Source organism: Somniosus microcephalus, chromosome 13 (assembly GCF_052327205.1).
Source record: "Somniosus microcephalus isolate GS21.2 chromosome 13, FLI_Smic_1.0, whole genome shotgun sequence".
Lineage (NCBI taxonomy): Eukaryota > Metazoa > Chordata > Chondrichthyes > Squaliformes > Somniosidae > Somniosus > Somniosus microcephalus.
The window spans coordinates 60,578,151-60,604,767 of NC_140999.1; the positions used below are offsets into that span (position 1 = coordinate 60,578,151).

Sequence of the window (26,617 nt, forward strand, 5' to 3'; positions counted from 1 at the left end):
CTGCAACGAGCCTGTCCAAAAGCTGGACCTGCTTTTTGAAACACATCAGCCAGACTGCCTTCTCTAAGGACTTCTTGTGTTCCTTTCCCTCTGTCCACTTAGCTGCTGCATCTACTGGACGCCGAGCCCTTAACAAACTGGTGATCCACTTCTTAGTGATATTCATCTTGCTAAACACATAATCAAAAATCTTTTCCTCCATCATGGTTTGCTCATCTGAACCATTGTCTACTGTATCGCAACCCTGTTGCCGGTGTCCTGCCACGGTCGCCATTTTCTGTAGGGGGTGGTGTGTGCCCAGTCAGTTATGCCCCTGACTGCCTGTGAGTGGTTCGAATCACTCCCACACCCCTGGGTTCTCGACACTGGACTTAGGTACAGGCGGCGATACAGAAAAACGAGTAGACAAGTGGTTTGGGTGTGAGAAAACCAAGATAGATTTTATTAAAAACAGAAGTAAGAATTACAAATACTGGAAAAAGTCACTAGGTAGTTACAAGCTTATCAAAAGAATATACTCAAATGGGAATGGGGAACACACGGCACATCGAGGGAACAACATACATTAACAAAATCCCTTAACCCTTATCCCACCTATAGTGCCTAACTAGATTAAGCTATGAGGGGGCCAGGAATTCATGCTCACCAAGTCAAAATCTGCTGAGTTATAACAGTTGTGGGGTTTTGGGGTTCACTCTTTGTGCTCTCTGGAGCTTGCCATCATCATGTGGTCTCAGGGCGCGGCAAGGGCGTTGTCCCGGTAAAGTACCCCGAGATTAAAGTCTTTGCTTGGGTACTTTACCTCACAGGGATGATGGTTCTTCTTCTTCGGGTGGCAGTTGAATATTGCATGAAGATAGTCGGATGTAAGCTGGATTGAAGGCCCGATTATTCGAAGCGTTCTTCAATCTTCTTCGAAATCATTTTGTCTGGTTTCATCTCATCTCATCTCGTCTCGTCTCATCGCCTGGCCCGGCCTGGCCTGGTCTGCCCGCGTTCGTCTGGTGCTGTGCCGGTATCCCTGATGGATTTGGGGAAAAGCCACGGGCAGTGGCTAGGTGGCAAGCGCAGGAGCGCTAGCAAGCCAGCAAGCAAGACGAAACGGCAGAAGAAGCGCCAAAAGCGAAGAGCAACGTGTCTACCAATGGGCCTATACTTATACTCCCATAGGAAAACCCTTATCTGCGTGCCAAATCAGGTCAGTCTGTTGTTTGACTTTTGGCGGGCTGTTTAAATGATTATACCAATCTAAACTAACTGGCTTTAGATGGCCGTTTATCGCACCTAATGGCCCCGATGGCTGTATTGTCATTAATGCATTTTAATCAGCCTGTGCAGCTTTGGTGGCTTCTTTAAGCTGTTTCCGATTATTTATGCGGACAAACTAATGACCTTATGCTTAGGCCTAACTGGGTTGATCTGTTTCGATCTGACAAAAATGCATATTCAATGTTTGTCTAGCTGTCTGGCTTTTCAAACACAAAGTCCTTTTCACAGAAATGCATTTTAAGTTTCGATTTCCCAAAACTGCCTGCTTGTGCTGCAGAGTCCAAGCTTATAAAATCTTACAGGCTTTTGGTCACGAGGTTTGGACGCCATCTTTTAGGTACCCTTTTTAAATTGTCCATACAGGGTCCCTTTTATTAATAACCTTCAGGGAATGTGGGAATTTTGAGAACCTTACACTGTCCACTGTCACTCATTCTATTTAATGCCTTCATCTGCCATCTGTTTGATCGCAAACAGCAACTAGACAGCTTTAGATTTCTCATTTGTTTGGCTTAGAAGACCTTGAAGATGTGGATGGGTTTCCATTAATGTCAGATACCCAGCTGAGCAAAAGTAAATTAATGGCTAGGTTATTTTTAAATTAAAGTTTTGACTTACGTGCAGAAATATAATCCTCTAATTTCTACAGGTTTAACGGTGTCATAGTTTTCTCAGTGCCTCGCCTATCTAACAATCCTTACACATTCTAAAGGGAAGCCTAAGTTACTGCAGTGTACCAGCCCAGGCTCCAGCTGCCCCCAGTGTACCAGCCCAGGCTCCAGCTGCCCCCAGTGTGCCAGCCCAGGCTCCAGTTGGCCCCAGTGTACCAGCCCAGGCTCCAGTTGGCCCCAGTGTACCAGCCCAGGCTCCAGTTGGCCCCAGTGTACCAGCCCAGGCTCCAGTTGGCCCCAGTGTACCAGCCCAGGCTCCAGTTGGCCCCAGTGTACCAGCCCAGGCTCCAGTTGGCCCCAGTGTACCAGCCCAGGCTCCTGTTGGCCCCAGTGTACCAGCCCAGGCTCCAGATGCCCCCAGTGCACCAGAGAAGGAAAAAAATCTTAACCGTTCCTCTAAGACTGTGTTCCAAGATTAAACAGTCCTTGGCCCTGAGGGAGCCAACTAGGTTGGGCAATGAGATTTCATCACAGTACAATAGGGAAACATTCAATCGCAAAGAGGAAGTTTAGCAACAAAACCCTTCACTGTGGAGACCGAACATTACGCAAAGAAAAGCGACAGCAGTCACATGAAGCTGTGTCACCCAGGGAGGAGTCTCAGAGCACTGATAAGAACCGAAAACAGTTCGATTTTATCAGTCTCTCCAGCAGCTTCGTGTTACAAGGAGGGGAATCGTTGAAAGGTAAGGGGTTGGGAGGGGGAACTGGTCCTTGAAATATATTTTTGGTGTGAATTGGAAGATTTGGGTTAGATCTAAGGGAGAGGTGAGTTAAACATCTCTGGATTTCCTGGGATCAGCAAGGCATTTTCACGATTCCGAAAACTCCCGCTGCAACTTGATGTTAAGTCAGAATTGGGACTTCAATGGAAAGTACAGGAGCGCTGAGTGGGATCGTTATCCCAAAGAACGCTCCCCCCGCCCCCCCCCCCCCAAGGGCTTGGCTTAAATCCCCATCTCTTACTGAACCTGTAGAAACGGAGAATTAAAACAAATATGTTTCTTGGTCGTTCTTCAAACAGAAAATTAGTTAAGAAACGATATTAAAGTAAGGGTTGGAGCCTCCGGTCGGGGTTTGTGGGACGTAAGAAACAGTTTCGGTTTGATGTGGACATGGGTTCAAGTGTAAATTCTTAATTCCCTTTAATTGTTTCTCATTTTTCTCCCCGAACCCTTATCGTGTCTCTGGGGTTTTATCTTATTTTTATCGGCGTTTTAAAAAAGTTATTTTAGTGACCGTCGTAATGGGAATAAACAGATCACCGGAAAAATCGCAAAGTGGCGCACGTTCTCTCCCTCCTCCACTGCCTCTTCCAGGGAGGGCGCAATAGGACTTCACTGGAGACATCTGGAGCCTGGGCTGGTACACTGGGGGCATCTGGAGCCTGGGCTGGTACACTGGGGGCATCTGGAGCCTGGGCTGGTACACGGGGAGCATCTGAAGCCTGGGCTGGTACACTGGGGGCATCTGGAGCCTGGGCTGGTACACTGGGGGCATCTGGGCCTGGGCTGGTACACTGGGGGCATCTGGAGCCTGGCCTGGTACACTGGGGGCATCTGGGCCTGGGCTGGTACACTGGGGGCATCTGGAGCCTGGGTTGGTACACTGGGGGCATCTGCAGCCTGGGCTGGTACACTGGGGGCATCTGGGCCTGGGCTGGTACACTGGGGGCATCTGGAGCCTGGGCTGGTACACTGGGGGCATCTGGGCCTGGGCTGGTACACTGGGGGCATCTGGAGCCTGGGCTGGTACACTGGGGGCATCTGGAGCCTGGGCTGGTACACCGGGGGCATCTGGAGCCTGTGCTGGTACACTGGGGGCATCTGGAGCCTGGGCTGGTACACTGGGGGCATCTGGGCCTGGACTGGTACACTGGGGGCATCTGGAGCCTGGGCTGGTACACTGGGGGCATCTGGAGCCTGGGCTGGTACACGGGGAGCATCTGAAGCCTGGGCTGGTACACTGGGGGCATCTGGAGCCTGGGCTGGTACACTGGGGGCATCTGGGCCTGGGCTGGTACACTGGGGGCATCTGGAGCCTGGGCTGGTACACTGGGGGCATCTGGGCCTGGGCTGGTACACTGGGGGCATCTGGAGCCTGGGTTGGTACACTGGGGGCATCTGCAGCCTGGGCTGGTACACTGGGGGCATCTAGGCCTGGGCTGGTACACTGGGGGCATCTGGAGCCTGGGCTGGTACACTGGGGGCATCTGGGCCTGGGCTGGTACACTGGGGGCATCTGGAGCCTGGGCTGGTACACTGGGGGCATCTGGAGCCTGGGCTGGTACACCGGGGGCATCTGGAGCCTGGGCTGGTACACTGGGGGCATCTGGAGCCTGGGCTGGTACACTGGGGGCATCTGGGCCTGGGCTGGTACACTGGGGGCAGCTGGAGCCTGGGCTGGTACACTGGGGGCATCTGGAGCCTGGGCTGGTACACTGGGGGCACCTGGAGCCTGGGCTGGTACACTGGGGACATCTGGAGCCTGGGCTGGTACACTGGGGGCATCTGGAGCCTGGGCTGGTACACCGGGGGCATCTGGAGCCTGGACTGGTACACTGGAGACATCTGGAGCCTGGGCTGGTACACTGGGGGCATCTGAAGCCTGGGCTGGTACACAGGGGGCATCTGGAGCCTGGGCTGGTACACTGGGGGAATCTGGAGCCTGGGCAGGTACGCTGGGGGCATCTGGAGCCTGGGCTGGTACACTGGGGGCATCTGGAGCCTGGGCTGGTACACTGGGGGCATCTGGAGCCTGGGCTGGTACACCGGGGGCATCCGTGCCTGGGCTGGTACACCGGAGGCATCTGGAGCCTGGGCTGGTACACTGGGGGCATCTGGAGCCTGGGCTGGTACACTGGGAGCATCTGGAGCCTGGGCTGGTACACCGGGGGCATCTGGAGCCTGGGCTGGTACACTGGGGGCATCTGGAGCCTGGGCTGGTACACTGGGGGCATCTGGAGCCTGGGCTGGTACACTGGGGGCATCTGGAGCCTGGGCTGGTACACTGGGCCATTGGATTTACTGTCAATGTTCTAAAGCCTGTGGGGCGATAGACTCATTGTCAGGGGTACGTTTGAGAGTTTTACCTTTCTAATTTGCTTCCCTATTCTAAAAGCATTAGTCTGATTCACGCTGGGGCACCATGGGCACTGGCAACCCTCTGGAAGTGACCATTCATCGGGTGTGAGTACCAATGGGTCATTTTGCCATCGTGTAGCCTGATCCTCTCCTCACCCACATACTTTCAGTCGGCGGGTGGTCACTGGGTGGCAATGAGATGCAGGAACCCTGAGCTCTGCTTATTCAGCACAGAGCAGTCAGGATCTAATTGAATGGCGGAACAGGCGAGGGGGGCTGAATGGTCTACTCCTGTTCCTATAGCAGGGATTGAACCCAGGACTTCCCTCAGGCTCAGTTATGGTGTAGTTTATCACTGAGCCCTCAGGGTAGAGTATCACATTGTATCACATCACAATGTATTAAAATATTTTTTTTAATTAACAAAGTACTGGTGAAAAAAAGTAGGCCAGTGATGTAATTGATTTCATCATCATTTGTACGTAGTCCATTGATTGTAATGCAACTGCTGAAACCTGGGAACTGGGGCTGCTCTGGATGATGAGGCCATTTGCCTAAAGGGACACATCTGGGGAGATACCTCTAGCAGCTTTCTAGCAGTCCTAGGCAATATATAGGAATAAGATTGTTACCTATGTAATTATGTTACCTAATAGACTGTATAGTCCTTTGCTCTATCAGTCGTTGCTACAGTCTCTGATAGAAGCTCGATAGTGAACATCCCTACTGACTGCAGCATCCTGCCAGGTCAACCATTTTGTAATGGATACAGATTTTATAGGAACATAGGCCATTTAGCCCCTCTAGCTTGTTCCGCCATTCAATATGATCATGGCTAATCTGTGACCTAACTCCACATACCTGCCTTTGTCCCATATCCCTTAATACCTTTGGTTAACAAAAATGTATCAATCTCAGATTTGTGGAAGAGAGTTCCAAACTTCTATCACCCTTTGTGTGTAGAAGTGTTTCTTAACTTCACTCCTGAAAGGTCTGCCTCTAACTTTCCTAGATTCCCCAACCAGCGGAAATAGTTTCTCTCAATTTACCCTATCAGTTCCCCTAAATATCTTGAAAACTTCAATCAAATCACCCCTTAATCTTCTAAATTCCAGGGAATACAACTCTAGTTTGTGTAATCTCTCCTCGTAATTTATTCCTTGGAGCCCAGGTATCCTTCTAGTAAATCTACGCTGCACTCCCTCCAAGGCCAATATATCCTTCCTAAGGTGTGGTGCCCAGAACTGAGCACAGTACTCCAGGTGTGGTCTAACCAGGGCTTTGTATAACTGCAGCATGACTTCTAACCCCTTGTATTCTAGTCCACTAGATATAAAGGCTGGCATTACATTAGCCTTTTTGATTATCTTGTTGCACTAACTTGACCTATTCCGTTATTCAGGAAGTTGCCATTTGCTTTTGTCCCAGCCTCTATTTTAACCGTTCTAAGTGAATCACTTGCCAGGTAAACAGGTATTGAAAATTGAACATTAGTAGAAATGCAACCAGCCATGAGGATCAAGTGATTGCACACTATAGCAGGTTGTGACTTCCATAAACTTGAGATCATCCAAAACGCTGCTGCCCATATCCTAATTCGCACCAAATCCTGTTCACCCATCATCCCTTTGCTTTCTGACCTACACTGGCTCCCGGTCCACCAATGCCTTATAGAATTATAGAATCATACAATGGTTACAGCACAGAAGGAGGCCATTCGGCCCATCAAGCCCATGCCGGCTCTCTACAAGAGCCTCAATTTAAAAATTCACATCCTTGTGTTCATATCCCCTCATGGCCTCGCCCCTCCCTATCTCTGTAACCTCCTTCAACCCTACAACCCTCTGAGAACTCTGTATTGTTCCAACTCAACTTGTGCATTCCCGACTTCACTCATTCCACCATTGGCAGCCGTGCCTTCAGCTCGCTAGGCCCTAAGCTCTGGAATTCCCTCCCCAAGCCTCTTTGGCTCTCCACCTCTCTCTCCTCCTTCTCCCTCTCTTTGAGACGCTGCTTACAATTTACCTGTTTGACCAACCTGTCTTAATGTCTCCTTATTTGACTCGGTGTCAATTTTTTTCTAATTACACTCCTCTGAAGCGCATTGGGATCATTTTTTATATTAAAGGCGCTATACAAATGCAAATTGTTATTGTTGCAAGAAATGCATTTTATTCAGCAATTGGAAAGACTTTAAACTCAGGAGAATAGTATTTAAGTCTATATTTCAATATCCAGAGGAACAAAGTGTCTGACTTATGCATATAAGTTCTCAATTTTTACTTGTTAGATCAAGCAGACACACTACAGCCCTGAACCTGCATACCAGAATCTGATCTATTAGTTGTAAAGCATTGGGAACGTCAACTATACCTGGTTTCCTGATGTAACAATACACAGACTAGCTTCTATGCACTGTTACACCACACAGTATAACTTGTAATCAGTGAGTTCTGAGATTTTCTGTACAGATAACAATGTGTGAGCAGCTTCTGACATTGGTTTGTTCTGTACCAAACCTTTATTGAGAAACAACAGATTTTGTTTGAGAGGTTTCCTTGATCGCTATCTGGTGCTAAACTCACCATCAGTTTATCCGCTCTCACATACTGTTGCTAATGGTCGTACGGTATGTTAAAAAATCAGCAGCAGTGGGTAACCAGGACTTAATTTTCTAAAGTCTTGGTTTTTGAATGACCACAGTGGTTAAATTGAAGCAACAACAGAAAATGCTGGAAAAACTCAGCAAGTCAGGCAACATCCGTGGAGAGAAATTTGAGTTGACGTTTCGGGTTTGACCCTTCTTCAAAACTGGAGAGAAAAGGAACTAGATCGAAGGCAGGGCTGCGATCGGACAAAAGAATAAAAGAACCAAAAGAAGTAAAAGAGATTAGAAGCTAGACGAGATGACAGGCGACCGGAAGCTCGGGGTCACCCTTACGGACTGAACGGAGGTGTTCCGCAAAGCGGTCACCCAATTGGGGAGACCAAACGCAGATTGGGTGACCGCTTTGCGGAACACCTCCGTTCAGTCCGTAAGGGTGACCCCGAGCTTCCGGTCGCCTGTCATTTCAATTCACCGCTCCATTCCCACTCGGACCTCACCGTCCTTGGCCTCTTGTACTGTTCCACGGAAGCTCAACGTAAACTCGAGGAACAGCACCTCATCTTCCGATTAGGCAGTCTGCAGCCTTCCGGTCTCAATATCGAGTTCAACAATTTCAGATCATAACCTTGGCCCCTATTTCATTTTCACTTATATTTTTCCACTCCTTTCCTTTCCCCCCCCCCCCCCCCTTTCCTTTTGTTTCTCTCTCACACCTGGCAGCTATCTTTTGCCCTGCCAGTACACTTTACACCTAATCACAGCCTATTACCATCTCATCTAGCTTCTAATCTCTTTTACTTCTTTTGGTTCTTTTATTCTTTTGTCCGATCGCAGCCCTGCCTTCGATCTAGTTCCTTTTCTCTCCAGTTTTGAAGAAGGGTCAAACCCGAAACGTCAACTCAAATTTCTCTCCACGGATGTTGCCTGACTTGCTGAGTTTTTCCAGCATTTTCTGTTGTTATTTCGGATTTCCAACATCTGCAGTATTTTGCTATCGTACTAGGGTTAAATTGAAGCTGTTGACTCAATTTTAAAGGTGGCTCAACTGCTTTGTACTAATTAACACCATTTTTGAAGGTGCCAAATTGTCTTTGGCAGTCTTAGATCTTGCACTCGGTAACTGCCAACAAATATCTGCACCTACAATTTCGCTGAAAAGAAGTTATGGCTTGATGCCAATCTGGAATGTGGCAAATATTGGAATCTGCCTTGGTAACTAGCTCTAAGGTGGATTCCACTCATTTTCTCAAACCTAAAATGGCTTTTCTGAAATGCTTTGCCTATTTTACAGCTGCTTAAGAAAGAAGGAGCTTCATAGAATCCTATAGCGCAGAAGGAGGCCATTTGGCCCATCGTTCCTATGCCTGCTCTTTGAAAACTATCCAATTAGTCCCACTCCCCTGCCGTTTCCCCAAAGCCCTGCAAATTGCAACTTTAAATGATATCCTGCCTTTCACATCAAATAAGCTTCACAGCGAATGACTTACTTTTTGAAGCATAGCCAGTGTTGTTGTTGTGTGGGCAAATGTGGCAGCCAACGTGCAAACAGCAAATATTTAGCTTGTTGCTCTGTGTGAATTGGATTCTGTATCGTTAGTTGCAGCCACTGAGGTGTTAAGCCAGCTGTGGTTCTACACAGCAGGGGTGAATTTCCTCAGGACTTTGCACCATCATACACTGGAACATCAGCGGGCATCCGCGGAAACCCCAGAGAAACGGCGTGTGCCATTTATACTTCTCCTCCGGAGTTTCCGCAGATCTGTTGCTGAAGTTACAGCAGACAATCAGGAGAACCCTCTTGGAAATTCACACCCAATGTGTAATTACATCCTCATTAGCATTCTTCGGGCTCTTCATGATAGTGTTGTCTGACCTTAGAGAAACATTTGGAGTATCTGTGCTATCTTCCACATGCTAAAATAGTACTCTTGGACCTTCAAAGGAATTTAGGGGTTATCTGAAACTTAGACCTGGATAAGCCAAACCTTTCTCCAGCTTAATGTAAAATCAAAGCACTCAGTTTGGGTCCCTCGAATACATATGTGGCTCCAGCCTTGATTCCATCTCCTGGTTGCCACAACAAGCCAAACCCAGAGGTGCAGAACCTTGGTGGACTGCTCAACCCTGAGCTCAGATTCTTCCCCAATTACAATCCACCACCAAGATTGCTTTCTTTCACCTCATTGATTGCCTCAACCCCTGTCTCTCCTCTTCTACTCCCAAAACCCTAATCCATACTTTTATCGACTTTCCCAAAATTGTCCTTCCTGTCCTTGCTGTTTTCACCATCCAGAAACTACAAGTCATCCAGAATGCCAATGTCCTCACCCCCACTGAAGATCATGTCCCCATCATCCCTTTCCTCATCAAGCTCTGCTGACTTTCCATATCCCAGAGAATAAACATCATGATTCTTGGCCTCATCTTCAAGTCTCTTCATGACACCTTCCTTCCTTTGTGATTTCCTCTAGCCCTACGTCCCTGTGTGGCCCTCCCAGTTCTCCCAGAACCTAGAGCACAGAAACAGGCCATTCTCCCAATCTGGTCTATGCTGATGTCAATCTGATGAGAGATTGTGTAGAATGGGCCTATACTCTCTGGAGTTTAGAAGAATGAGAGGTGATCTCATTGAAACATACAAGATTCTGAAGGGGGTTGACAGGGTAGATGCTGAGAGGTTGTTTCCCCTGGCTGGAGTGTCTAGAACCAGGGGTCATAGTCTCAGGATAAGGGCTCGGCCATTTAAGACAGAGATGAGGAGGAATTTCTTCACTCACGGAGGGTTGTAAATCTTTGGAATTCTCTGCCCCAGAGGGCTGTGAATGCTGAGTCTTTGAGTATATTCAAGGCTGAGGTAGATGGATTTTTGGATTCTAGGGGAATCAAGGGATATGGAGATCGGGCGGGAAGATGGAGTTGAGGTCGATGATCAGCCATGATCTTATTGAATGGTGGAGCAGGCTCGAGGGGCCGTATGGCCTACTCCTGCTCTTATTTCTTATGTCCTTGTGTTCTTATGTTTATACTCCATTTAAGCCTCCTCCCACACTAATTACCTCTTCCCACCCTGTCCCCATATCCCTATATTCCCTTCTCCCTGAAATCGCCCATGGCCAGAACTCCATGGTGCAAAGCGCCATCTAGCACTGACCGCCATCTAGCGCCCGTCTATGGTTGCCACCAGTGGTGCTGTGCCTTGGGTGGCACAAGGAGAAGCCACCTGTAGTGCCATCTCTTTGATATTGCACTGGAACCAGCTCTTTAATACAACCGCACCATAAAGGGCTGTGTCGGTGCTCTCTGCACCAACCACTCCACAATCTCACCACTCTCTGTGTAAAGAAGTTCCTCCTAAATTCTTTATTTGATCTGTTACAGGATATGCTATTTTTATGTCTGCTTGTTCTGGACTCACCCACAAGTGTAAGCAGTTTCTCCACATCCACCCTTGCGTTAAGGCTGCTGATGCTCTGAATTTACATTACAGAATGGAAATGAAGAACTGACTATGCACTAGATCGGCCTGACACTGTTGTTCAAAAGTCCCAAACACCACCTTAAAACAAATGGGACTTGTTTGATATGATGAGTTGTTTCCCAGTGTCACGTGTAACTATAAACTCTCCAGCCATAGATTTACCCAACATCAGTTGAAGGTGCACACAGCCAACACTGTGAAAGGGGCAGAGTTCAGCCCCCCCATGGCCAGAACTCCATGGTGGAATGCACCATCTCACGCCGGTGGCAGCTCCTGTCTATGGTTGTCACCAGTGGTGCTGTGCCTCGGGTGGCACAAGAAGAAGTCACCTCATTGATATTACACTGGAACCAGCTCTTTAAAACAAATGCACCATAAAGGGCTCAAGTTTCTTTACCTTGGGAGTTAGAAAGGCTCAGAATGAAATAGGTAGACATTGGACATAAGCTACAAACTATCACAAGCTTGTAATTCCAGTTGATTGTACATGAATGGTTGTTCATTGCCTGTCATTGACCGTAGAATGTTCATTTTATTAGGTAATCCATTATGAAGGCCTCCTTCCTTTCCATTTGCTTGGTGTTGTCCTTTCTAGCTGTTACCTTCACGCACACACTTGATCCTGCATTGAACGAAGCCTGGCTGAACTGGAAGTCATTTCACAATAAGCAGTATGCGGAGGTAAGTGGCTAAAACAAGTGAACTTCAGTCAAATCCAAATATCTGAATATCCACGGCAATGCCCATAACCACAAATTGTGCCCAACTCCCATGGTTTATTCTTGTACAGCCAATTATGATGAGATGAGTACAGATGTTATAATGAGAGGTCACATTGTTGGGTCTTTTCTGCTCTTATTCTATATATTCTGGCTTCTGTATTTTAGACTATTCTCTTAAGTAAATCCTAGCTTCCTATGGCCAGGAGAGTATCTTCACTGGCTCAAATATCCTGTTGGGCCAGATCAGCCCTCTACACTGCAGGTACAGGAGATCTTGCACAGCTCAACACCATTACTCCCATAATCAGAGAATCGGGGCTCCTGTACGTCCTCTTTCCAAGATCTTCTTTTGTTACTCACCTGGTGAGGTTCTGTACACTGGGCAGTCGAAGCCAGGAAAGGAGACATAGCTCCTATCACTTACTTCATGTATGATGGGAAAACCTGTCTCCTGATAGCATTTGTTGTCTTCACTCATGGGCAGCAAGGGAAGGAAAGCGAGGGAAGCAAATCCCAGGCAGCATTAGCCCACAACAATAAATGTTGGCCTAGAAACACATAAAGCAGTGTCTCTACTTAGAGCCACAGGGGAGGTGGAGCAAGTGAATGCCATGTCATAATAATGTATATGTCCTACTACTGTCTTGTTACCTGCAGCATTAATGTCTGGTCTTCATTATTTGTTAATTCTCAGGGTGTGGGTGTCACTGGCAAGGCTGGCATTTATTGCCCATCCCTAGTTGCCCTGAGTTTGACACAACTGAGTGGCTTATTAGGTCACTTCAGAGAGCAGTTCAGAGTCAACCTCATTGGACTGGAGCCATATGTAGGAAACTCTCGTTTAAACAGCACCTAAATATCCAGAATTCTCTATTAACCGGCAAAATTCATACTCCGAAACCAACACCTCAATAACTGGAAATGTTGCCAAGTCCGAGTCTCCTGCGGTGGCCGAGTTAGTCAGTGGGAGTAGTTCTCCAAACCGCCACTACTCGGCTTCTTGGCGCTGTCGGAAGTCCGAACACCTCAATAACAGGAGCCTGACTCTCCCGCGCTGCCGGTAGTCTCTTCCGATCCGCCATTTTTCTGTTTACTGTATAAGTTTTGTTTTACTGTTAAGTAATTAAAGAGTTATGGATTACCCTCAACTGGCAGTACTGTACTTAATCAAGCATCTTCCACCATCCATTTAACACAACATTTTGTAGATGAGTACCTAATTACTGTATACTGCACATTTCTTGATTTTTTTTATTTTTGTTTGTTAAAAATAGCCTCAGTAGATAACCCTCTCCGTCATCCGGAATTTTTAATCAACCGGCGCCATCGCGGTCCCGTATACCAAAGAGTTTCCTGTATAGGTCAGCAGGTTTCCTTCCTCAAAGGGCATTAGTGAACCAGTGGGGTTTTTATGACAATCTGACAGCTTCACGGTACCAAACTGATTTTGTAAACTGAATTCAAATTCTCAAACTGCCATGGTGGGATTTGAGCACACATTCTCTCGGTCATTACTCGAGGCCACTGGATTACTAGCCCAGTAACATAACCGCTACACTACCGTATCCATAGTGCATATCTAGAGAACTATAGGCCCCAGAAACTGGTAATGTTGGATCCATTCATATGGCCAAGTGTTCAACATACATTTGAGAATGTGGGGGGAGGGGGGATTTTCTTCTTCAAGTGTAGGGATTAGGAAAAGGGGGCGGAGACTCGTTACATGAGGTCGCTGCCCCATTACACGGCCCCGGGACTTCCTGGGTTGACACAGAGCGCTGTTACTGGGCCTGGACCTGAGTAGGTGCAGACCCAGCGTAATAATGTAAGTGAGGTGGGAGGGGCACCCGAAGAAATCTGGCGGAGGGACTTATGTCGGAACCATCTAAAGACGGCTGATCGCCCCAGGTTTTATGCTCCCCTTCCCCACTCTAGGACCCCTCAGGACCTTCTTGCTTCACTGGGCAAAAGCAGCCAATAGGTCACAGTCGCCAGGGGTGTAGTTGTGGGCCAGGCCAGGACAATTTTTAGGCACCTCTCACCTCACAGGCGCAGCACACCTCAGGTAGGCTGCACCTGTCAAGTGCCCAGCGGGGGCCCAGAGAGAACAATCGGTCTTAGTAACCAGACACCATCAAAGCTCCTACCCGCTGATCAGTCTTTTATCAAAATGCTCCTGTGTAACTTTAAGCATTTTCTTTCTTCTTTATCTAACAAACCACAAACCCCTCTCCAAAAATCCTTGCAATAGTGGCACTACTTTGATAAACAATTACTGACCCTCACTACCTACCATTGTTTGTCCTGTATGGTCCAAATGTACTAAATGAAAATGTTTTAGTAGATACTTCCTTCGGTGACAAACTACTTGTTCCCATTTGCAAGTGGCTGAAGACATCTGAACCGCAAAAACAAGATGGCTTCAGGGCAGTTTCACTTCCCTATTTCCAACTGCTTTTGCACTCATAGAACTTGTGTGAGATTTTCAGTCTCTACGTACTTAGGGCACACAAACAAACAAACATGCCTTCGTGTGTTCCAAATACAGGGAAGTGTTTTTTTTTTTAATTGTTTTTAACTCCTCTGCTGTTGAAAGCCCTGACTGGCTCATGCTAAGCTGCAAGTGCTGATAGCACTGGAATTCCTTAAGTGACCATTTTTCAAAGCGCGTGTCAATGAGCTAATCCACTGTGGGACACCTCAGTCGAGCCTAGTTCTGTCCTCAACCACGGTCCACACACATGCATTTTTCCAGCTGTAGTTGCTGTATATAAGCCAGGAACGGGCCCCTGGCCCAGCGCTGGCCCATGCCTGGGACCAGCCTATCAGCCCACTCTCTGAGCAGGGGGTGATGTATGTCAAGGGGGGTTGGCAGGGGGAGAAATGGGAAGAAGGAAATGGTAAGAAAGAAATATATAAAATAAACACAGTAAAAATAAATTAATTTGAGGGAGAGCTGAGCAAATGCAGGTTGTTGCTGTTCAGCAGTGACCTCAAACACCTTTGTTTTAGGTGTTTGAGGTCACTGCTGAACAGGGGTCGGTTATTTAAGACTGAGATGAGGAGACATTTCTTCACTCAAGAAGGTTGTGAATCTTTGGAATTCTCTACCCCAGAGGGCTGTGGATGCTCAGTAGTTGAGTATATTCAAGACAGAGATCGATAGATTTTTGGATATTAAGGGAATAAAGGGGCATGGGGATAGTGCAGGAAGATGGATTTGAGGTAGAAGATCAGCCATGATCTTATTGAATGGTGGAGCAGGCTCGAAAGGCTGAATGGTCTACTCCTGCTCCTATTTCTTATGTTTAGTCTGTCAAATCACAGGAGTAAACGGCCAGAGTGATAACAATTGTACCACCCAGTCCCTTCCTAACGCAAGAAAAACAATTGCAATCAAACAATATTGATCACTTTCTACAGTTTTGTAAGAGCGAGCCTTTTGTCTTACTGGTGGCATTCCTGCCTCTGAGTTGAAAGGTGCAGGGTTCAAACCCCGCTCCACAGATCGGAATTCTGGGTTGACATCCAGCTGGTTGCTCGGTCTGATTTGTATGGGCTGTGGGAGCCCATAAAACCCTGTCATCATACAGGACTAACCATCCTACCGGCTGGTGTAAAGACGGTTATGGCCATGGACGGAGCGTGAATGTTGCGGCCTATCAGACTGTTAATCAGCATGCGAATCCTTCCACTGTTTCACTCTATTCTCAGAGGGAGGAGTGCAAAGATACAACAGCAACTACACTTTGAATTGTAAAGGCGTGTTTATTTAAATATAAAGTTACCATTTACCTTGTCATGTGACCAATTCGTTTTCCTTTTTTTCTCCAAGAATGAAGGTAATTACAGGAGGATGGTGTGGGAGAAAAACTTACAATTAATCCAGCTTCATAATCTGGAGCACTCGATGGGGAAACACTCGTTCCAGCTGGGAATGAACCACTTTGGAGACTTTGTGAGTGGGAATACAACTGTTGTGTCACAATAAGGGACTTGGCTTCTAAGATACAGACCAGAGTATGTGGAATTGAGTTATACAGACCAAGAAGGCACAAGGCCCTAATCTATACTGTGTTAGCCGATCTCAGCCAGGGGCGTAATAGAGGTAGTACAATTAGCCTCAGTGCCCCTGGGACCAGGAAGCTCGATCACTACTCAGTGATCTCTGTTAGGAGGTCCATTCGGTGAATGTTCATCCCTGGTGCCTATCCGGTGGGGAGATTGCTCTGCCCACCTGATGGTGTTGGCAGGAGAACCGATCGATTTTAGTGGTCGGGCCTCATTTAAATACAACAGGCCAGCTGCCAGTACGAATCGTGCTGCTGATGCGGAGCTCAGCGTTTGGGAGGGCGGGAAATCCAGCCGGGCAGGCGTCCATCATGGGCCTGCAGCAGCCCTTTAAAGATGGAAGCGTCGGGAGTGAAACGGAGCAGCAGATTGCAGCGGCAGGGAAATTTTAGCAGCACCCGCAGCAGCAAGGAGATTAACTTATAGAAGCCTTTAAGGCTCAAAATACTCAAGGGACTGAAGGAAGACTGAGCGCCGGACCTGCCTCCAGCATTCCCTGACTGCAGCTAAGAATCCCTTTAAATACATCTGGAAATTTGCGGCTTCCTGATCTCTACCACCCATGGGCAGGTTAAGTAGTTAACGGTGGCACTGGGAATACTGATCGCTCCAGTTGACCCCTATTTGCTTCTTTCCAGTGGGAGCATGGACTCCTGTCAAGATCTGCCCAAAAATTAAAACAGCTAGATCTCCAACGGTAAATTGGCAGATTTTTTTCTTCCAGGCTTCCCTTCCACTACTGCCCCGTTTATGCCTAAAAACAGACAGTAGAGAGACGAAAATCGCCCCCCATGTGTGCGGATATCAAGTGAGGAAAGGATCGAGCTTGGCTATAGTGCTCGATTCGTCTGCTGACATTAACTGCCTAGGGTTCTCAAAAGACCCACCCTCCAATCACACTCTCTACTCCAACCTCCCTTTCCTCTCTAATGTCCATGAACATGTTGTCACTTCCCAGCTCCATGCCCATCAATGTATGGAGATGTGTGATAATGTCAAGTTTACCAAGCCTGGCCAGGGGTATCTCCAACCAGGGTTCTTGCTCCTGATCTCCATTGAGTAATCCTGAGTGGAAAGTGTGCCTGTGTGGACATTAGTTAAGAATAGGAATGGCCCCAGCTGTGATGCCAACATGGTAAAATAACCTTCTGACATTCACTGTTTAAGCTTACATCTAAAGAATGGTACTGAAGGACTAAAACTAGCAATGCTAATAGGCTTCAACACCAGTCATGATCTTTGGAAGAGAAGAAAAGTGGGGAAAACCCCAGGGCCGGGAAGAATTCCCGCCTCATTACTCATTCCAACCAGCCTTAATTGTGTATATAGGAAAGAATCTGCATACTTAATAGTGGAATGCAGGTTAACTGGTCTTGGGCTTTATTCAGCCTGAAGTTCCTGTTCCATACTGGAATAGCTGTGGTTGCCAGCAGTAGATTGGACCAATCACAAGCTTTTCATGGCTGAAAAGTCACAGTGAGAGCTGACGCTTCTGATCTGCTTATTTGCTTTGTGGTTTTAAGGATTTTTTTGGCGCCGGTCCTAACTGTACCAATCTGTTGATTATTACAGACAGTTGAGGAGTTCCATCAATTTATGAATCGACTCCATCTACTTGAAGTCAAGAACTCAACCAGGAAAGAGCCTGCTCCAACTGGGCCCAAACCTTTCAGACTTCCTCAGAGCGTTGACTGGAGGACCAAAGGTTACGTGACTCCAGTGAAAAACCAGGTAAAAATGACAAGAAGAATGATGGCTAAGGTATCTGAAAAAAATGTAACTGTCTAGAAAAGGAGGGATCAAACTATTTTTGTGACTTTTGGTGATTTGTTTTTCCTCATCAATGTGAGGGATGTTAGTGCTGGAGAATTCTGAAATTGTTGAACTGTCCCTCAGGTTTGAGTCTGTGCCTTCTGGAGGGGAGGGGAGGGGAGAAAATAGGAGGTGACAATTATTAAAAAATCTATACACTAAGTTAAACGCATTTTGTCCTTTAATTTCCACCTGGTCTGTACCCTCAATATTGTACTGGCCTTATATATAGATTCCTATAGCCTCGGATTTTTCCGCATACAATGCTACACAGCGTTAATTTCACAGCTACTATAGGCTCAGAATTTGCATGGCAATTGATGCTAGATCAATTGTTAATTTTAAATCTGAGACTGATAGCTTTTTCTTAAGTAAAGGTATTAAGGGATATGGGCCAAAGGCAGGCATATGGGGTTAGATCGCAGATCAGCCATGATCTCATCGAATGGCAGAACAGGCTTGAGGGGCTGAATGGCCTCCTCCTATTCCTATGTTCCCAGCCATTCCGCTGACTTGGTGCCCGCTGATGGCCTCCAGTGCTGACTTTGCCAAAGTATGTGGTGCCAGGGAGAGGGTGTGTAATTTGCATAGACCCATTGTTTGTTCCCCAACTCTATGGAAACATCTCGAGTGCCCACACAGGTTGGCAACTCTGGCGTTCTGCTGCCGTCTTGAGTGGGGGTGGTGGGCTTCTCAGTTCCCCCTCCTCTGAGAAAAACAATTCCCCAATTTCTTCAACCTCCTTACAAAGTATGTTATCGCCAGAGTCCAGGCTGCTTTCCTAACCTAGATCCCCCGCACTCTGGTGGGTCCACTTGTGCCCTTCAGGAGGCTGGTACACCTCATTTAACTGGGCACACTATGCTGGGTCCCACAGGCTGGGGAAGGGAGCGCTCCTAGTGTTGGGAAACCCCGCTCAGCCCCCTCTGACCCAGGGGAACATGTTTGGGATGGACAAAGGTTCCGCCCCAGACAGGGTCCCCCTGGAAACTCCCAGAGAAGGCTGGAGTTATGACATCAGTTTGCCATTCTGCCCCCGAATCTTGGCTGCCCTGCTGCCTCACCCAGGGGAATTAGTCCTGTCCTGTGTTTAGACTTTTTATGCACTGGTTAGTTTGAACTTTTGTGCCTCAGATGCCGTTGGGTAAATGGCACCTCCTGGGCCGTAATCTGGCGGAATGGATCACACACCTCTTGTAGGACCCGCCCAATTTTCACCCCATTGTTTAAAACTATATATCCATGGTCATCCCTTGTACCATAGTGTCATCTTACAACTTCACCCCAGAGCGCCACAAAGTATCCTGGAATTAATCTAGATATGAAAGTAGGGATTTTAACTCCCAGTGGGAGTAAGTGCGGGCGGGGGCCAAGACAGACGGGAAATCGTCTGGCCCTCTGCAGTGTCAGGCTCTGGGGATTTTAATTACCGGGCTTCATCTGGACTGTGCCCGTCAGTCTCCCACCCAAATCTGGTGGGAAGCACTAGCTGGTTGGCTGGGGACTGCAAGATTTCAGGCAACAGGAGGCTGCTACCAGGAACATGAAGGAACTGTCCACAGCAGTCAGGTAAGTGCTTAGCAAGGGTTTTCAGGAGGGCATCGCGGTCAAGGGGACGAGGTCAGGGAAGGCCCAAGGTTTCCTTCTTGGGGCCCAGAGGAGCAGATGGGCAGGTTTCAATTCAGGGCTTAAGTCCTCAGAAACCTACAATGGTGCAGTGACACCCATCTTTCTGCTGGCTGGTCATTTTATCCATGGTAATGTCTTGTAAAGGGAGATTTGCCTTAGGCCTTGCATCATTCTCAGATTGACGTGCTGGAAGGGGACCACAAGCCTCTGACTGGGAGATTCATGAGCCAAAAGTTGTATAAGCAAGGCCTAAGGTGACTCCTCATTCCTCCCTCTGGATATCTGCCTGATATCTGCCCAGTGCCTCCCTTGTTAAAGCACAGTTTAGATATTGAGAACATGCCAAATGGAGAATCAGAAACATAGTGCTGGAGATATTTGTTTTATTTTTCGCTCCAAATTGGATCTCCCTAGAATATGCAACATCCTAGGCCTTGAAGCTATTCGATTGACTTGCACTAAGGCTTCCATCAATGCTGCATTGAGACTGATTACTTGGTGGAGGCACCGGGATATCATTATCTCTAATCTTCCCTCAATCACAGAGGAGAAGCACCTGACTGACTAGATGCTTCTCTGCACCAATTTAACCAAGATTGGAGGATCGTGGGTACGAATGGATGTCTGACCAATTCTTGCTGACACTTGCTGGACCTCTGATATGCTACCACCTTGGAGCTCTTTCTATTGCATACAGTTTTAAACTATGGTTGTTGTGTGTCATCTTCAAGCCATAATATATCTAAAAGTTGCACTTGAGATATCACAATTATTACTGTATTAATATCAATTATTGTTATCATTGCTTCCAGGGTCACTGTGGCTCATGCTGGGCTTTTAGTGCAGTTGGTGCTCTTGAGGGACAGGCGTACAAGAAAACAGGAAAACTCATCTCATTGAGCGAGCAGAACCTGGTTGATTGCTCCAATTCAGAGGGCAACCATGGGTGCAATGGTGGGCTGATGAATCATGCCTTCAGCTACGTAAAATCGAATGGTGGGATTGACACAGAGAAATATTATCCATACACTGCATCTGTAAGTTTTTTTTTCTCCAAATTTTCTCCCATTGCTCACCTCCTTTTCTGAATGTACTGCTTCACGCTGGAGTACAATTCCACAGTTGTCTGTTGATCACTCGTATGTCACACAAGTAACTCTTCTTCATCTCTGAGCCTTGACATTGGGTCCACTCAACCATGGTGGCGTCAGAGTCATGTTCGGTCCTGTTCTCGCTCAACTTTCATATGTATACTTTACAACATGGATTGTTGGATAGGAATTAGGAGCAGGACATCCAGCTGATTTACTTTCCTTATCCAAGACATTGAGGCCAACTGTAGCACCCCCCCATCACTTTGCCAGTTGGGATCAGTCAACTCTGCATAGATAAGAGATCATACCTGGGTCCTTCCTATTCTATGTGGATCAGTAACACACCATATGACGCATTTACTAACTCAGTCATCAAGGGGTGTGAATTATGTTTTTCATAAATTTTTTTTGCATTTGATGTATGTAATTTATAAGTTTAAAGCCCTGAAATACAAATACTTAACGAGTTTGAAATGATGGTATCCCATCTCCACTAAAATAGCAGAGAAAGGAATTGCAACTGAACTCCATGTTAAGAGTTCATACACTAGGATCCCATGGCATGATTTTGGGGGCCTTAGTGTGGTTCCATCTCAAATGGAGAATTTTGTCAAGAAAAAGAAGAGCATAATAAAACATTCTTGTCAGAAATATTTCCCAGAAATCAACAGCAAATGATTTCTTGATAACTTGTGTTGTTGAAGGCCTCAAATCACTAATCCTTCTGTGAGGGTGAGGATACGTTAATGACATGGAGTAGACTGGCACTGGGGATCTCTACTAAACAGCACAAAAATGGACCCAACACCAAATAAAACCACTTTGTTGGATTAAAGGGCATATAACAAAGAAGGAAGAAAGTACTTGTATTTCTATAGCACCTTTCACGATCTCAGGACATCCCAAAGCGCTTTACAGCTTTTTTGAAGTGCTGCGTCATTAGGAGCGATTTTGTGACGGGGGCGCTGACATAATAAAACTCACTACGCACTTGGTTTGAGCATTAAGCAAGGCTTTAATCAACTTGTTTCAGAACATGGAAGTCTAGTTGTATTTCACTAGCTCCTTGTCTTACAAAATGTCCCTGGCAAGCTTGGGCCCACGCCCGAGTATTTATACTCCTTGGACGGCGCCACCAGCTGGCCGTCCAGTGTTATTTCATAACTAGTTTCTTGATGATGAGATTTATAACAGGCGCGTTGGAGGCGGGACTGCTGCTTGTCAGGTCAATGTCCCGCCTCCATCGATTTGTGGCCAACCCACGCTATTTTCCCTTGATTGACCTTGTTAAGCCCGCCCAGCGGGCTTAGCAGGCCAATTAAGGGAAAGCTGGTTGCAGAGCACGTCAACGTATGAGGTTTCATCTGTCAAAAATTTTTGACAGGTGAATTGTCATCATTTGACAGCTCTGTGAAGCTGTCAAACAGTGACAATCTCTGCAGTTTGATGAGGTCTTGCATACAAGACCTCACCAACCTTCTTTTGTCTGGATGAGTGCAGCTCCAACAACACTCAAGAAGTTCGACACTGTTGTGTATGTACCTTTAAGAGAGAACTGCTTTTATACTGTAGTACCAGCAGTGACCACACCTGTATATAAAGCCGTAGCAGGCTTCTGTACTTTCAGTTCCAGCATACCCTCTGTTCAGTAAACACCTGTTATTACCGTTCTCCTGCAGTCCGTGTGTTATTGGTACGCGGACACTACAGTGGCGACGAGCAGGTTCAAACTCACCTGCAGTACTGCATCACCTCACGGGGATCCATCCCTGAAAAGAAGCTTCTTGGAGGTCGAAGCCAGAGCAACGGGCATCGACCATGGGCAACCGCCCAGTGATCCATCGGAGTTCAGAAAATCGGAGGGGAAGCTGTGGAGAGCTGGGCTTGGCTCTCCAGTCAAGGTGTTACAGCAAATCGTGCTGGTAGCAGGTAGTGCACTGACCCTTCCGGACTGTGGCGGGCTAGAGCTCGATCGAGCGGCTCTGCAAGGGGGCCGTGCAGCGTCGTCGGGAAGGAAAAGAGAGAGAGAGGGTGGAGTGCACAGGGCGCGGTCGGTGCTCAAGAGCCGGGCAGCGTTAAAGAAAATAAAAAGGGGGAAGGAAAAGAGACGCGCAGTGGACAGCGTCGAAGAAGAATAAAACTAAGAAAATTAATAAACAAAAGAGAGACGCGCAGAAGCCGCGGGGCGCCGCCATTACTATTTAGAATGCTAGGAGCAGCATTGGCAGCAGGGGGAAGAAGGAAAAGCGTGGGAGGCGCCATTTTAATCCATTGGGGAAGAAGGAAAAGCGCGGCAGGCGCCATTTTAAACCACCCAAGATGCCGAAGAGTGGCAGCATCACTGCTTTCGACAACGAAATAGAAGACTAGACCACATATGTGGAAAGAATTGAAGTGTACTGCAAGGCAAATGAGGTGGCCGATGAAAAGAAGGCGCCGGTATTATTGAATTTGATGGGCGCGAGAACGTATGGCCTATTGCGGAATTTAATTACCCCAGCTAAACCAATGGAGAAAAGCTTTGAAGAGATTGTCAATATTTTACAGCAACATCTAAACCCTACACCGCTGCTGATAGCAGAAAGATTCAAGTTCCATAAAAGAAACCAGCACAAAGATGAGAGTAATGCTGACTATCTTACGGAACTACGCAAGTTATCGAAACACTGCTAGTTCGGAGCAGGACTGGCAGATACCTTAAGGGATAAGTTTGTCTGCGGGCTCCAGAGTGAAGGAACCCAGAAACGACTACTTTCGGAAAAGGACCTTACGCTAGAAAAGGCTTTCAGCGTGGCAGTATCCTACGAAGCAGCAGCACGGGGAGCTGCGGAAATACAACAGAAACTGCAAGAATATAGCACCAATGAAATGGCATATGGAGCAGAAAAGTGCTATCGCTGCGGCAGAACAACCCATGACCAGAAGGATTGCTAGTTTAAGGACAAAGTATGCAGGTAATGTGGAAAAGTGGGACACATAGCACGAGTCTGCAGGTCGGGAAAGAAAACCAACACTAAAAGAACTACTAAGGAAAAGTACAAGAAAGTACAAAAGATGACGGACAGTAGTTCAGAAGATCAGAAGAGTGATAATGACTCCGGGAGCAGGAGACTAAGTTGTCTAAAGTTACACAACATGATCGCAAAGGAGGATCACCGAACCATTTGGGTCACCCTCATGATAGCAGGGTCCCAAGTAAAGATGGAATTGGACACAGGATCAGCCCTAACAGTCATGAATCGACGAGGCTACGAGCCGCTATTCTCACACATACCTTTGAAGGACACGTCCATTGTCTTGAAGACATATACGGGGCAAAAAGTCTACCCCAGAGGAAAAATAAGGGTGCCCGTTAAATACAACGGCAAGGAAACACAGAAACTGTATCTATATATACTACAAGATGGAGGACCACCATTATTGGGACATGAATGGATCCGAAAAATACAATTGGATTGGCATTCCATGCAGGCGCTAACTGTGGCTGACAAAAAGGATGACGACGTCACACCTGGACGACTGTCAAAAATTCTAACTGATGCGAAAGAGGTGTTCCCGCAAGGACTTGGGACTCTAAAAGGCGTAACAGCAATGATAAAAATTGAAGATAACGCAAACCCAAAATTTTTTAAGGCCAGACCGGTACCGTATGCCATCCGCCCAGCCGTCGAAGCAGAGCTGGAGAGTCTGGAGCATTCAGGTGTGCTGTCCAAGGTGGACTGGAGCGAGTGGGCCACACCCATCATTCCTGCAATGAAGAAATCATTGAGCAGCACGCCTGGGGAGCCGAAGAAGGTTCGCATCTGTGGGGACTTTAAGGTAACTGTGAACCCAGTCCTGCACACAGTACAATATCCACTTCCGCGGATAGAAGATATTTTCGCCTCACTATCTGGAGGGAAACGCTTTATGAAGATTGATCTGGCCCAAGCGTATCTACAAATGGAGGTAGAAGAAGCATCTAGAAAATACCTCACGATAAACACTCACAAAGGTCTTTACCAGTACAACCGACTGGTATTCGGGGTAGCATCAGCTCCGGCTATTTGGCAGAGGGCGATGGAACAAGTCCTGCAAGGGATCCCGGGGACCCAGTGTTATTTGGACGACATCCTGGTTACGGGCGAAAATGACAGTGAACACCTTGCCAACCTGGAGCAGGTGCTCACTAGATTACAAGAATATGGGCTACAAGCCAACCGCCCCAAATGCAAGTTTTTCAGGAAACAAATCTCATATTGTGGCCACGTGATTGATGAAGAGGGGTTACATAAGTCCCCAGACAAGATTGAGGCAGTAGTCAAGGCTCCAGCACCGGAAAATGTGTCGCAACTGAGGTCGTTCCTCGGGTTGGTGAACTACTACCATAAGTTCTTGCCAAATTTGTCTACAATTCTGCACCCACTGAACGCCCTGCTGCAAACTGGAATAGCATGGAAATGGAGTGATGAGTGTAAGCGTGCCTTTCAGAAATGTAAATGACTAATCACTTCAAAAGAAGTATTGGCCCACTACAATCCAACACTACCGATTCGGTTGGCATGTGATGCGTCTCCCTACGGCATTGGAGCGGTGCTTTCGCACAAATTCCTTGATGGTTCAGAGAGGCCAATAGCCTTTGCGTCGCGCTCGTTAACCTCAGCCAAGCGTAACTACGCCCAGATTGACAGGGAGGCCCTCAGCCTGTTGTGGGGGGTGAAGAGGTTCAATCACTATCTGCACGGGCAGAAATTCACCTTACTGACTGATCACCAGCCTCTTGTCTCCATTTTTAACCCAAAGAAGGGCGTTCCGGTGACGACGGCGCAACGGCTGCAAAGATGGTCCCTTTTTCTAGGGGCACATCAATACGACAGAGTATAAGGGTACGAAACAGCATGGAAACGCTGATGGGCTGTCGCGCCTGCCGCTGCCTACGGTGGAGGAAGCACCTGCAGTGGACCCTATTGAGATATTCCATTCGACCATAGTCGAATGTCTACCTGTTACAAACTCAAGTATAGAGAAGGAAACCCGAAATGACCCGACACTCTCTCGGGTCTATGATTTGACGGTGAAGGGATGGCCAGCACATGGCGACTCACTGTTGCCAGCATTCTCGCCAAGGAGAGAACAGCTGTCAGTGTGCCGGGGGACCTTGATGTGTGGATCCCGAGTGGTAATTCCACCCAAGTTGAGAGATAGAGTGCTCAATGAGCTTCATGAGCGTCATCTGAGAGGGGTAAAAATGAAAAGCCTAGCCAGGGCGTTTGTGTGATGGCCGGGAATCGATAAAGAAATCGAGGAAATGACCAAAAGATGCACAGGATGCCAGAAAGTCCAAAACGCTCCACCACAGGCCCCGCTACACCCATGGGAGTGGCCCTCATCTCCATGGCAACGGGTACACATTGATTTTGCTGGTCCATTTATGGACTCAATGTTTTTAATCGCCGTGGATGCACATTCAAAATGGCCAGAGGTCATCAAAATGTCCTCCACCACCACGGAGAAAACTATTGCAGTCCTATGGACCATCTTCGCCAGGAATGGCTTGCCAGAACAGATTTGCTCCGACAATGGACCACAGTTTGTGTCCGAGGATTTCCGGAGGTTTTTGAGGAATAATGGGGTAAAGCATTACACATCTGCCCCATATCATCCAGCCACAAATGGATTGGCTGAGAGGTTTGTTCAGACCTTTAAAAAAGCAATAAAGGCAATGTATAATGACAACATACCACTGCAACACAAGGTGGATAATTTCTAGTTTGCTTACCAGAATGCGACACATGCAGTCACCAACCAAGCTCCAGCCATGATGTTCTTTAACCAAAGGTTAAGATGTCGCCTGGATTTGCTCAAACCAAACATAAGACGAGATGTTGAGGATAAGCAATTCCAGCACAGCAATGAGAAGCCAACCAGGAGCTTCAAGATAGGGCAACCAGTCTTGGCCCGCGACTACCGAACAGAAAAATGGCAGCCAGGAACGATATGCACACAGCAAGGACCACTAATGTACACAGTGGATGTTGGAGAGAGCATCGTGAGACGCCATGCTGACCAGATTCTAGAGTCACAGGAACAAGTCAAACCCATACCACGAGCGTGCGCACCTGGTGATGAACCCGAAGTACAGATTGCGATTACCTCAGAATCAGTGGTATTGGAAGCTGACGAACCAACCAATGACAATGA

The 26,617-nt window shown here is 47.3% G+C and overlaps 1 protein-coding gene across 1 annotated transcript in view; it reads left to right on the top strand.

The window, feature by feature from the left end:
• Positions 1–2,497: 2,497 nt before the first annotated feature.
• Positions 2,498–26,617, top strand: part of LOC147108355 (procathepsin L-like) — a 32,187-nt gene continuing 8,067 nt past the window's right edge. The window contains exons 1-5 of the mRNA XM_086004952.1: positions 2,498–2,626; positions 11,649–11,790; positions 15,667–15,789; positions 17,475–17,633; positions 20,156–20,380. Coding sequence (XP_085861078.1) covers positions 11,659–11,790; positions 15,667–15,789; positions 17,475–17,633; positions 20,156–20,380 — 639 coding nt within the window. The 5' untranslated portion in view covers positions 2,498–2,626; positions 11,649–11,658. The remainder of the gene's footprint in view (positions 2,627–11,648; positions 11,791–15,666; positions 15,790–17,474; positions 17,634–20,155; positions 20,381–26,617) is intronic.